At 46.7% G+C, this 13,126-nt stretch overlaps 1 protein-coding gene across 1 annotated transcript in view; it reads right to left on the minus strand.

Moving 5' to 3' along the window:
- Window positions 1-1,640: 1,640 nt before the first annotated feature.
- CFAP58 (cilia and flagella associated protein 58) overlaps window positions 1,641-13,126 on the minus strand; it is a 79,666-nt gene continuing 68,180 nt past the window's right edge. The window contains exons 16-18 of the mRNA XM_077258075.1: window positions 6,893-7,012; window positions 6,464-6,597; window positions 1,641-2,748 (exon numbers count right to left, since the gene is read on the minus strand). Coding sequence (XP_077114190.1) covers window positions 2,631-2,748; window positions 6,464-6,597; window positions 6,893-7,012 — 372 coding nt within the window. The 3' untranslated portion in view covers window positions 1,641-2,630. The remainder of the gene's footprint in view (window positions 2,749-6,463; window positions 6,598-6,892; window positions 7,013-13,126) is intronic.

A 13,126-nucleotide genomic window follows, 5' to 3' on the forward strand; every position in this document is an offset into this window, starting at 1 on the left:
CTCTCCCTTCTCTTTTTTTAAGAAGCTGCATCTTCTTCCTTCCCTTCCAACTAAATTTTTTTAAGAAGCTGCATCCTCATCCTCTCCCTCCCATCTGTTTCTTTAAGAACCTGCATCCCCATCCTCTCCCTCCCATCTGTTTCTTTAAGAACCTGCATCCCCATCCTCTCCCTCCCATCTGTTTTTTTAAGAAGCTGCATCCCCATCCTCTCCCTTCCAACACAATTTGTTTAAGAAGCTGCATCTCCATCCTCTCTCTCCCATCTGTTTTTTTTAAGAGGCTGCATCCCCATCCTCTCCCCCATCTGTTTTTTTAAGAAGCTGCATCCCCATCCTCTCCCCCCATCTGTTTTTTTAATTAGCTGCATCCCCATCCTCTCCCTCCCATCTGTTTCTTTAAGAAGCTGCATCCCCATCCTCTCCCTCCCATCTGTTTCTTTAAGAAGCTGCATCCCCATCCTCTCCCCCATGTTTTTTTTAAGCTGCATCCCCATCATCTCATCTGTTTCTTTAAGAAGCTGCATCCCCATCCTCTCCCCCATCTGTTTTTTTTAAGAAGCTGTATCCCCATCCTCTCCCCCATCTGTTTTCTTTAAGAAGCTGCATCCCCATCCTCTCCCCCATCTGTTTTTTTTAAGAAGCTGCATCCCCATCCTCTCCCTCTCATCTGTTTCTTTAAGACGCATCCCCCTCCTCTCCCTCCCATTTATTTCTTTAAGAAGCTGCATCCCCATCCTCTCCCTCTCATCTGTTTCTTTAGGAAGATGCATCCCCCTCCTCTCCCTCCCATTTATTTCTTTAAGAAGCTGCATCCCCCTCCTCTCCCTCCCATCTGTTTTTTTAAGAAGCTGCATCCCCATCCTCTACCTTCCAACTCAATTTTTATAAGAAGCTGCATCCCCATCCTCTCTCTCCCATCTGTTTTTAACAAGCAGCATCCCGATCCTCTCCCCTCATCTGTTTTTTAAGAAGCTGCATCCCCATCCTCTCCCCCAATCTGTTTTTTAAAAAGCTGCATCCCCATCCTCTCCCTCCCATGTGTTTCTTTAAGAAGCTGCATCCCCCTCTTCTCCCCATCTCTATTTTTTCAAGAAGCTGCATCCCCATCCTCTCGCTCACATCTGTTTTTTTAAGAAGATGCATCCTCCTCCTCTCCCTCCCATCTCTATATTTTTTCAAGAAGCTGCATCCCCCTCCTCTCCCTCCACTGTTTAACTACATAATCAATAAAAAAAAACCTGCAGCTGCACAATGACGACTTTTTTACATCACTAAGTCCCCTATAAGGAATAGTTCCTCTGCAGATTGGTCAGAAATTGGTGATATCAAATTTATACCATGTTTATTATTTACTACTGAAACAAATATGAATATTCCGAGAGACATAACTTTTTTTTTAGTTGATTGTAACAGGGCTGGTTTTTGTTGGTAATTTTTATTGGTACGATTTTGGGATCCACACAAATTTCACAATTCACTTTATTCCCTTCTTTTTGGAGGGCGAAAGATTAGGCGACCATTAATAAAACAATTGGTTTTTTTTTCAGTGTTCAAAATATGGCGTAAATATTAGGGTATCATATTGGTTCAAACAGTTACAGATGCGACTACACCAAATTTTTTTTTTTTTGGGGGGGGGGTTGGGGGAAAAGGTGTAATCAGAATGTTTGTATTTATTTGGATTTTTAATGGGTTTTTTTACTTTTTTTTTTTTTTTTAATGTAGTCCTCCTGGCAGACTTGAACAGGCATACCTGTACATTACACAATAATACTCGAGTATTGCAGTGTATAGTAAAATGGACAATCTCCTACACTGCAGCGTGGCAGGGCACGGGGGCCTCCAATAACCTCCCGGCTTCCACAACATCATCATCGGCACCCGGCAGTCATGTCGCGAGGTGGTGGCACTTGTTCATGGTAGGGATGCCGCTCATATCCAACTGCTTAAATGCCACGGTAATTATTGACGTCAGAACCTAAAGGGTTAAACTTACGGTTGGCGGTAGCTCCCATCACATGTATGGCGGATGAAAGCTGCTGTCTAGGACTAGAAAAACATGGCGCTTTTTTTTTGTTTTCCAATTGTATGGTCTTGCACCATTCACATTAATGAAGCTGAGCTGCGTTACCATGAATAACCTGTAAGCAGAAGTGGCGCTGTTTTTGGAAGAAGTCAGCCATGTTTTTCAACCCCACTAGGGGGGAGTCTCTCAATAAGCATACGTGGAATTGGAATTATCAGAAACAAAATGTTGCTCTCTACGGTCCCTGACAATCAGCAGAACACAGGAGTCATCTGCTTCATAATCTGTGAAGGAATCGTGCGGTAACCATGAAGTTTCCCTGCAGCTCCCCCGCAGGGTAACTGAAGTATTACATCTTTCACAAAGGGAAATCAAAGGGCAGTCTATGCAATACACGATTATGCCAGATCTTTGAGGATCACAGATTCTTTTTGTAGCCGCTCTTCACTCTGGCAAATAGTAGAGGATTCTGACAACCCCTTTAAATTTTTACTTTAAAAGACCTTTAATATAAATATTTGATGAGTCTCCATATAAGGTTAAAGCATATTCCGTATATTATAAGGAGGGGTCATGTACAATCCAAGGACTGGAAGGACGTTCATCAGGCTGTAATCTTCGGTGCGTGGCTCAGGGGAAATCCGCCTCCTGTGAACCGGGGAGCATCGGATCGCTGCTGCATAAAAGGAGCATCTGTGTCCGCCATGCTTCTTTCCTTCTCCCTATATAGAGTAACAAAAGCAGATAAAAACCAGCAAAGACCTGGGAGGCCGTCGATAGATCAGCATTAAATGTACAGTATTTTATGTTCTGATTTTTGGATCTAAACCCCTGGTGTCTAGAAGTTTGGTACCCTGGACCGTGATGCTGCTCATCCTTGATATCCGTTGTTGCTGAGCATTAGTCCTTGAGGTCTCATCATTTGATATTGCAGTTTCTGGTGTCCACAGACTTGATGTCCTCATCTTTTAGATTCTGTGGTTTGCTCTAACCCACTGGTGTCTCGTGGTTTGGTACCCTAGTCCTTGCTGCTGGTCATTTGGTGACCCATTCTCTGCTGTCCAATGATGCAGAGCTTTAGTCCTTGAGGTGCACTCATTTGATGCCCTGGTGGCGTCTTAGCCCTTGGCGTCCATTGGTTTTGCACATTGAGACACCGTGTTCAGTAGTTTGGCGAGACACTTCCTGACACCCAGCCCCCCAGGCCGCTAACTTACCCTGTCACCCCTCGTCTCGGCCCGGCACAGACATACCAGCACTTACTATTGTCTCACGGTGCCCTGATATAGCATTGTAGTATTTTACGTCTCCATTCACTGTTTCCTGTGAGTACATAAGAAGCTGCTGCCCCAGACTGTGATCATATAATTAACAATTTGCCTTCCCGGGGTTCATTAATCTCTGCTAATAATCCTATGGTTTTCTTGTGAACAGACGCTTTACTGCTGCAGCTGAGCAAAATCCTTCTGATTCAATAACTCTTGTTTTGCTCATTCACTGCTGTGAATTTCTGCCACATTCACAATTTGGTGAATTTTCCTAATATGCCTGGTAAGGCTCCAATGCTCCCTTTCTGTAGGTCGTCTTGTTATATAGAGACGTATATATGAAGATCACCCCATGCTACCCTCATATCATTCCCCATAAATTAAGCTATCAGCCACTGAATGTGTACAGGAGGGTTTATCCGCATCCACCTTTCTCTATAGCTTGGTCTGTCGTGCTCCTCTTCCATCTTTTCAGGACCACATCACGATTTGCTTTTTCCTATATACCATAACTCATCTTGCCCCTTTTCCCGTCTGCTTTCCTTCATTGCAGGTTAGATCTTCATGTGCTATAAGTCTGGAGCCAACTTCTAGGGAAATCCTACAGTCGTCCTGACTCACCGTACTGTTTTGGGGAGGAAGCTGGCATTGAAGACATTGTCTTTTGTGTCCCTCTCCGATTCTGCCTTTCAGCTTCATGACTTTGATCCTACACTACTACTCCACTCAACATGTTACAGATCTCATCATATGTGTATGACAGATCCAAGGATGTGACATAGAAGGAAGAAATGAGAGTCCACATTCACCGATAGCCAGCAATCCCCATACTGTGGATGAGAAGAGGGAAGAAAAACATGGAGAAGGGTGAAAGAAAAAGTCACAGGAAGAGGTGGTAAGGGAAGTAAGAACAGGGAAGGAAAGGTAAAAAAAGAGGCAGCAGGAGATAAAAAGGGTGAGCTAAAAAGGAATGGACATGGAAGGAAAGAAGGGGCAACTGAAGGGAAAGAGGAAAATTAGGAAATAGAAAAGAGGCAAGAGAACGAAGAAGGGAAGAAAAAAGGACGAAAGAAGAGGCAACTGAGAAAAGAAAAAGTATGGATGAAAAAAAGCAGCAAGGAAGAAAAAAGGGGCCAGGAAGAGAAAACGGGGCAAAATAGAAAAGGAGCAAAATAGAAAAGGAGCAAAATAGAAAAAAGGGGCAAAATAAAAAAGTAGGGGCAAGGGAGGAAATAAGGTACAAGGGAGAAAAAAGGAGCAAGGGCAGAAAGAAGGAGCAAGGGCGGAAAGAAGGAGCAATGGCGGAAAGAAGGAGCAAGGGCGGAAAGGAGCAAGGGAGGAAAGAAGGAGCAAGGGCGGAAAGGAGCAAGGGAGGAAAGAAGGAGCAAGGGAGGAAAAAAGAGGCAAAGAAAGAAATAAGGTACAAGGGTGAAAAGAAGGGGCAAGTGAAGGGAAGAATGAGGAAGGCAAAGAAGAATGGACTAGGAAAGAAAGCAATAAGAAAACGAAGAAGGAGGTGGAAGGGAAGACCGGTACAGAGTAAGGTAAAATAAAGGGAAAAAGCGAATAGGGTAGAAAGAAGAGTCAAGGAAGGAAAGAAGGGGAAGGTAAGGTAAGAAGGGGCATGAGAAGAAAGATAAGGAAGATGGGGTAAGAAAAGTAAGAATTGGAAAGGGAAGGTAGAAGGGAAAAAATAAGGACAAAAGAGGAAAAAAGGGGCCAGAGACATGAGAAAGGGCAAGGAAAGAACAGTTGACAAGAAAGAAGGGGCAAGAGAAGGAAAAAGGAGAAAGGGATATAATGAAGGGCAAAAGAAGGGAGAAAGGAGTAAATACAAGACCTCTCATCTCACAACCAGCAGTCAACATGCCGGCATTTGTAAATATGGTGAATGTCACGGGTTTGCCGTGACATAGAGGAGCCAGAAGATCACAGCGTCTGATTTCTCCTACTCCAGCACTGATTAGAAGCACTTCACCTTCATATTAAACAGTGCAGGTTTCTTTTTTGCAGTGCAGGGGTTCATCTGCTCTGTTGAGAGCTCCTGGAGCTAATGTTATCAGCTGTGCACTGTTAGTCACTCCCATCTCCTATATTATCTGGTCCCTGGCTAGCACTCATTGTCAGAGCTAGCTTATGCTGCATGGTTAGGAGATGGTGGTTTGTGGCTGCTGTTTGAGTAGGCGTTTGATGGATTTGCTAGGTTTTGAGTGTGTGATAATTCCCTTCCTTCTCCTACTTTGGTTTTACCCCATCCTCCACTCACTGCTGTTTACCTATGTTGTTTATGTGTGTATATTTGTATGATTGGTATTTTCCTTTATCCCTGTTCGTAGTACCTTGCTAGTCTGGTTGGTGTATTACTGTGCACTACTACTCCCCTCTTCACTGGGTGGGGGAAAGGTACAGACTGAGGGTGTATTCAGGAGCTAAGGCAAGATATGTGGCCCCGGTGTCTTCATCATCACAAGTAGTCTGGGGAACAGGGCAAGCTAAGGCGAACCTAGCATTAGAGACAGGGAATGAGCCCCTGGTCCCGGGACTCCCGACAACAAAGTCGTGACAGTGAAAATGCTGATAAACTAATCCCAACTTCTCCCTGACAGATGAGGTCCCTGAACCTGACATTTTGGAGCATCGCTCACCCTAGTGCATCATGAGAGGGTTAATCTGCAGGAAATGTCACCCAGTTTTCTGCGCTTATTCTCAGCCCATAACAGTAAAGCGCCATTAGTATGAGAAGATCCTTAATAGCCGCGCAGAGGAGAAACCTTGCGAGCAACATCTGCTGCCTTTGTGCGGGAACAGCACTAATGATTTTTGAGAGATGTTCCCTCGCAGGAAGAGGCAGAGACCCTCATATTGTGCAGAGATGTCGGCACTTTCCGGCCTCTTTGTCCGAAGACTCGAAAATATGGGACTCGTGAAAAACTAAAATAAAAAATTACAAAAAACATCCCAAGCAGCTAAATACCGATTCCGTCGCTGCTGAGTGCTTAGGTCATTAAAGCCCTCGGTTAGAAGAAGGAAGCTATTACGTGCCCGCAGAACAGCTTTAACCACTTAGTGACCAGGTATTTTAAGTGACTTTTTACATTGTACAGCAGACCAGACTGGATGCGTCATGGCTGCTTGTCCCGGGATCTTGGGCGGCTGCTGCGCCTCGTACCTGGCCTGCTGCTCTTTCCGCTTTTGCATCAGGTACTTCTTCTTCACGTTCTGCAGCTCGTTGGCCAGTCTCTCGATCTCGTACTTGTATTCCTGGCTCTGGGACTCGTACATGTTCAGTTCTGATGAAAGAGCCTGGAAGGAGACCCAGAAGACACAGACAGAGTGTACAGAGAAGCAGACAAGGAGCCAAATACAACAGATCATCCTAAAGCATATACTCCAGCCACATCCGGAGCTGCAATCAGAATTCTGCTGCTACCGGTTAATGTGCTGTTCACATTATCGCATCGGAAGCCATGTTGGATACAGCAGACACCTGACGGACAAGCCTCGGGAGGGAATCTGACTCCTTGATAAAAGTTTCCCAGACGCGTGATATGAGGGAGTTCTGCAGTGTGACCGGAGGGGGCAGTACCGAGGTCCTCACCTTCAGCTGCTTGGTCTTTTCCCGCAGAGTCTGTTGGTAGATCTGTAGCTGCTCGGCTGCTTCTGGTCCCGGCTGCCGCGCCAGGATGTGTTTCAGCTCCACGTAAAGTTTCTCTTTTTCCTGCAGGATGATGGTGAAAGGAAACGGTAAAAGAAAACAGAAAGTGAACAAGCGAAGCTGCCATCACTTGGACTCAACCACCCCGCCAAGAGTTCCCACCGTTGTGCTTCGCCAGTCACCCAGTCAACAGCTGATGCTGATTTTTTGGTGTAAACAGCCACCAAAAGTGGTATATTGCGCAAAAACTCATGCAATCCTTGTTGAAAATTGAAAAAGAGAGTGTGGTGTATCCCGAGACAGATTTAAGAAGGCTTTACGGCAGAAAATGTTGCAAATTTTGGTGCTAAACTGCACTTGCTCAAAAGAGGTCTAGAGGCCATTATCTAATTTTAGGTCAGTCTAAAAATGTGCCAAACTGTAAAAAATCAAACAGCAATGGCATTTAAGAGGTTAAACAGCAGTGATCAGTGCTTGCTCCAATTGCTGCTGACAGAGGAAGGTGCTGGATGTGCAAAGCAGCTCATGCCTGGGCCTGCTCCATACATCCCTCCATGACAGAAGGGGTTAAAAGGATTACAGTGTCACTCACCTCTCCTGGTTCAAGAGCCAGATATGTACTCCTTTCGCTTCGTCCTGCCACAATACAGTGTTAGGCTACGTGCACACGCTGCAGATTTTGCTGCGGAATTGTCCGCAGCGGATTTGCAAAATCCGCAGTGCAAAACCACTGCGGTTTTCACTGCGGATTTTTGTGCGGTTTCTTCTGCGGATTCCTCTGCGGGTTTTCAACTGCACTTTCCTATTGGTGCAAGTTGAAATCCGCAGTATTCCAGCTCTGACACATCAGTCATTTGTGTTCCAGCTCTGCTACTTCAGTCATTGTGGTTCAAGCTCGGATATATCAGTCATTGCTGTTCCAGTTCTGCCATGTCAGTAATTGCTGTTCCAGCTCTGGTATGTCGGTCATTGGTGTTCCAGCTCTGCTACTTAAGTCACTGCTGTTGCAGGACTGCCAAGTCAGTCATTGTTGTTTCAGCTCTGCTATGTCAGTCATTGATGTTCAAGCTCTGCTACATCAGTCATTGGTGTTCCAGCTCTCCTGCGTCAGTCAGTCATTGCTGTCCCAGCTCGGCTACGTCAGTCATTGGTGTTCCAGCTTCGCCACGTCAGTCATTTCTGTTTCAGCTCTGCTATGTCAGTCATTGATGTTCAAGCTCTGCTACGTCAGTCATTGGTGTTCCAGCTCCGCCACGTCAGTCATTGCTATTTCAACTTTGTTACGTCAGTCATTGCTGTTCAAGCTCTACCATGTCAGTCATTGGTGTTCAAGCTCTGCTACGTCATTCATTGGTGTTCAAGCTCTGCTATGTCAGTCATTGGTGTTCAAGCTCTGCTACTTCAGTCATTGGTGTTCCAGCTCTCCTGTGTCAGTCACTGCTGTCCCAGCTCTGCTACATCATTCATTGGTGTTCCAGGTCTCCTGCGTCAGTCATTGCTGTCCCAGCTCTGCTACCTCAGTCATTGGTGTTACAGCTCTCCTGCGTCAGTCATTGCTGTCCCAGCTCTGCTACGTCAGTCATTGGTGTTACAGCTCTCCTGCGTCAGTCACTGCTGTCCCAGCTCTGCTACGTCAGTCATTGGTGTTCCAGGTCTCCTGCGTCAGTTATTGCTGTGCCAGCTCTGCTACGTCAGCCATTGGTGTTACAGCTCTCCTGCGTCAGTCATTGGCATTCAAGCTCTGCTACGTCAGTCATTGCTGTTCCAGCTCTCCTGTGTCAGTCACTGCTGTCCCAGCTCTGCTACGTCAGTCATTGCTGTTCCAGTTCTGCTACATCGTTCATCGCTGTTCCAGCCCTGCTACATCAGTCATCACTGATCCAATTTGCTAGACCAGGTCGGCATTTCCTCTGCAGCTTGTTCCTTCTTCAACACCAGTTCACCTTGACTCAGCTGACCTGCTGCATCAGAGCCATCTTTCCATGTTTCTCAAAAACTACTCATCGGAACCAGAGGCATTCAGGATCCACTTGGCCAGGAGTGACATAACATATAGGATGCTGGAAGGTGAGGATGAGGCCACGTTTGCCTAATAATATATCTTCAAAATTTACATAATTTGCATTTACTGCTGATTTATGCACAAACAAATTTATCAATAGGTTTAAGACGCCATAAAATTATCCATTCAATTCCCAGGACTAAAAAGCAAGTATGGATCTGGGGCCAGAGGTTTGTAGTGTGTGCTCCCAGCAGGTGCAGGTCGGTGGGGGACCACTTCCCTCTCCATGGAATAGGCAGCACCAGAGTCCTGAACGTACCTAGGTGACATCAGGCTGACATGTCACCTACAAAAATACTCATTAGGGCGCGTGAAGATCCCCCTAACGAGCAGCGACAATGTTAAGCTGAATTTTTGCTCGGATGAAATTTCCCTTTAAGAACTTCTTCCATTTTACGCTCATGACATGACGGACATCTGGCTCCTCGCAGGGAAGACGATCATGAAGCCGCCGCTTCTCTGAATGAGATATCACTGACAAAAACACTTTAGGAAATGGACCATCCGTCCCGTTCCTTCCTGCCCGCGACCCGAGCGTCAGCTTTATTTGTAGCTTTCTTCTGAGCAATTTTTCCCAATGTAAGGAACAAAGAGAAGACGCCGACGGCTCAAATGGTAGCCGTGTTCTCCTGGCCGGCAATAAAAGGAGCGCAGAGTTTTGTATCTGTGAATTGCTGACGACTGATTCCTGAACCCACGCCAGCCCGTCCATTACAGCCGAACCAGCAGCTTCTCACAAAGAAACCAACAAAAACACTGCTCTATTTCTTGGTCAAATCGCTTATTCGGAAGATGTAACTCTGTACGTCCAAGAAAGGTCTCTTCTCACTTTTCAGCAGTTTGTGATCCAGAGCTGCTCTTCCTTCTTAACACAAAGTTGGACACTTTTGAGACTATGGACCATTGTCTGTGGCCACTTGATCACCCGAATATATATACACTCACCGGCCACTTTATTAGGTACACCATGCTAGTAACGGGTTGGACCCCCTTTTGCCTTCAGAACTGCCTCAATTCTTCGTGGCATAGATTCAACAAGGTGCTGGAAGCATTCCTCAGAGATTTTGGTCCATATTGACATGATGGCATCACACAGTTGCCGCAGATTTGTCGGCTGCACATCCCAAAGATGCTCCATACAAGGCAGGATGGATCCATGCTTTCATGTTGTTTACGCCAAATTCTGACCCTACCATCCGAATGTCGCAGCAGAAATCGAGACTCATCAGACCAAGCAACGTTTTTCCAATCTTCTACTGTCCAATTTCGATGAGCTTGTACAAATTGTAGCCTCAGTTTCCTGTTCTTAGCTGAAAGGAGTGGTACCCGGTGTGGTCTTCTGCTGCTGTAGCCCATCTGCCTCAAAGTTCGACGCACTGTGCGTTCAGAGATGCTCTTAGGCCTACCTTGGTTGTAACGGGTGGCGATTTGAGTCACTGTTGCCTTTCTATCAGCTCGAACCAGTCTGCCCATTCTCCTCTGACCTCTGGCATCAACAAGGCATTTCCGCCCACAGAACTGCCGCTCACTGGATTTTTTTTCTTTTTCGGACCATTCTCTGTAAACCCTAGAGATGGTTGTGCGTGAAAATCCCAGTAGATCAGCAGTTTCTGAAATACTCAGACCAGCCCTTCTGGCACCAACAACCATGCCACGTTCAAAGGCACTCAAATCACCTTTCTTCCCCATACTGATGCTCGGTTTGAACTGCAGGAGATTGTCTTGACCATGTCTACATGCCTAAATGCACTGAGTTGCCGCCATGTGATTGGCTGATTAGAAATTAAGTGTTAACAAGAAGTTGGACAGGTGTACCTAATAAAGTGGCCAGTGAGTGTATATATATATATATATAGGTCCTGCCGGTCTTGGTGAGGAGATGGGCGCTCCTGAGTCATGAAGAGGTGTCAGGAGCGCCAGATGGGCAGCGTTCACCACTGTGTGCACCTCGCTGAAAATCCAACTCCAGTCCCTGCTGGAGGAAGACTTGTAGCACAGCAGACGGTGCTGCTCTTCATGGATGCGGCAAGCAGCGGTTTTCACGCCCCTATATCCTACCCCAAGGCAAAGTCGCTGGAAAATATCGAATGGCTTCTGATCGCAGTCCAGCAAGGTTCAAGTATTTCAGATTTTCTCTACCTCCAGTGGGGGGCGCTACACTGTAACTGCTGCAATAATCACTGCGCTGCCAAGGAAAACTGTGCCACGGACTGAGCCCCAGCCCCATAACTCAAGAGGAAAGTGGCTAATGGCTAGAGAGCTGCGGTGGTGCTGTGAACCCATTACGGGGCCCACCTATACATTACACATGACGGTCAGGGGAATGACGCCAATGGCCTCCTGATGTCCCTGCACCTGGTTTTCCGCCCCTCTATACAGGATTACTCAGCCTCATTATTGGGCTCTTGAGGTCTGCATCGCCTGTAATTTGCTCCGTACTCAGTGTCGACGTCACCAGGGACGTGATTCATCAAGACGATGAATGAAAATAGAAAAGTAAAATGTCATTATTAGAAACAGCGCCTCTTTTGTTCACAGGATGTCACTGGTATTGCAGCTTACCTGTACACAGATGCATGGCCCTTTTATTAATTCGGAGGGTCCTGAAGACCCCCAATGGTTCATCATCTATATTATTCCCAGTGTGCACATAGGATGGATTATTCTAGTTTTATTTATTGGGAGGGATTGGGTTAAAAATGCTGACGCTGGCTAAGAAGGCTCCGCAGCCATCCTGCACACAAGGAAAGAAGACATTGATTATCAGGCTGTGCAGGAGCGGACGAGGGACGGTCTGGGCATATCGGAGGGCAGCAGCGGCCAGCAGGACGAGGCTTGGCACCGCCGGGCACTTACAGGGAGGCTGCACTATACGCTGCCAACAATCCCGCTGTGAGACAAAGGACGGCGTGAAGAAATCCGAACATTGATGGGCAATATGGACCAAAGGGGAGCACAGCCCGGCCGCAGCATCCAGCGTGGAGTGACGGAGGAGGGTGCGGAGCGTTGGCACTGCGGAGTCTCTTTGTAAAGAGCATCGGATCGGTGCCAAGTTGTTTAATAGGAACTCGCTGAGCTGAAGTAGGTAGACAGAGAGTAAACTACAATGGTCGGTGTTTACAGAGGCGGCCCCCCGAGCGGCGTCTCGTTCTGCCACCGCGCCAGTCACACAAACAGGCAGAAGGAATAAAGCGGCAATGGCTCCCCGGCCGACCATTCACAGCACCGTGCACAATTCACAGCTAAATCTCCGCGCCCGCTCTGCAGCTACCCCGCTCACTGCGCTGATAACCGCTCAATAGGCTGCTCTGGGACTATCACTAAAAGCCTTTTTTTTGTCTCCTGCAGACCGGCAGTTCGGCCGCTTCATGTTATTGTAGGTATTACAAAAGCGCATCTGGATGTGGGCAGGTGAAGCGGACGGCCCGACCACCACTGCCGTGATGTCTGCCTCACATTCCTTCATTATGGAGACGATCAGTAAATCAGATCCTAGGTGATGTGATTGATGGCGGCATCATTACCATCATTTCAGACCATCTCTCCCCGTGTTCAGTAACATTGTATCAGGTCACATCAGACCATCTCTCCCCGTGTTCAGTAACATTGTATCAGGTCACATCAGACCATCTCTCCCCGTGTTCAGTAACATTGTATCAGGTCACATCAGACCATCTCTCCCCGTGTTCAGTAACATTGTATCAGGTCACATCAGACCATCTCTCCCCGTGTTCAGTAACATTGTATCAGGTCACATCAGACCATCTCTCCTCGTGTTCAGTAACATTGTATCAGGTAACATCAGACCATCTCTCCCCGTGTTCAGTAACATTGTATCAGGTCACATCAGACCATCTCTCCCCGTGTTCAGTAACATTGTATCAGGTAACATCAGACCATCTCTCCCCGTGTTCAGTAACATTGTATCAGGTCACATCAGATCATCTCTCCTCGTGTTCAGTAACATTGTAACAGGTCACATCAGACCATCTCTCCCCGTGTTCAGTAACATTGTATCAGGTCACATCAGATCATCTCTCCCCGTGTTCAGTAACATTGTATCAGGTAACATCAGACCATCTCTCCCCGTGTTCAGTAACATTGTATCAGGTCAC

Source organism: Ranitomeya variabilis, chromosome 4, assembly GCF_051348905.1.
Source record: "Ranitomeya variabilis isolate aRanVar5 chromosome 4, aRanVar5.hap1, whole genome shotgun sequence".
Lineage (NCBI taxonomy): Eukaryota > Metazoa > Chordata > Amphibia > Anura > Dendrobatidae > Ranitomeya > Ranitomeya variabilis.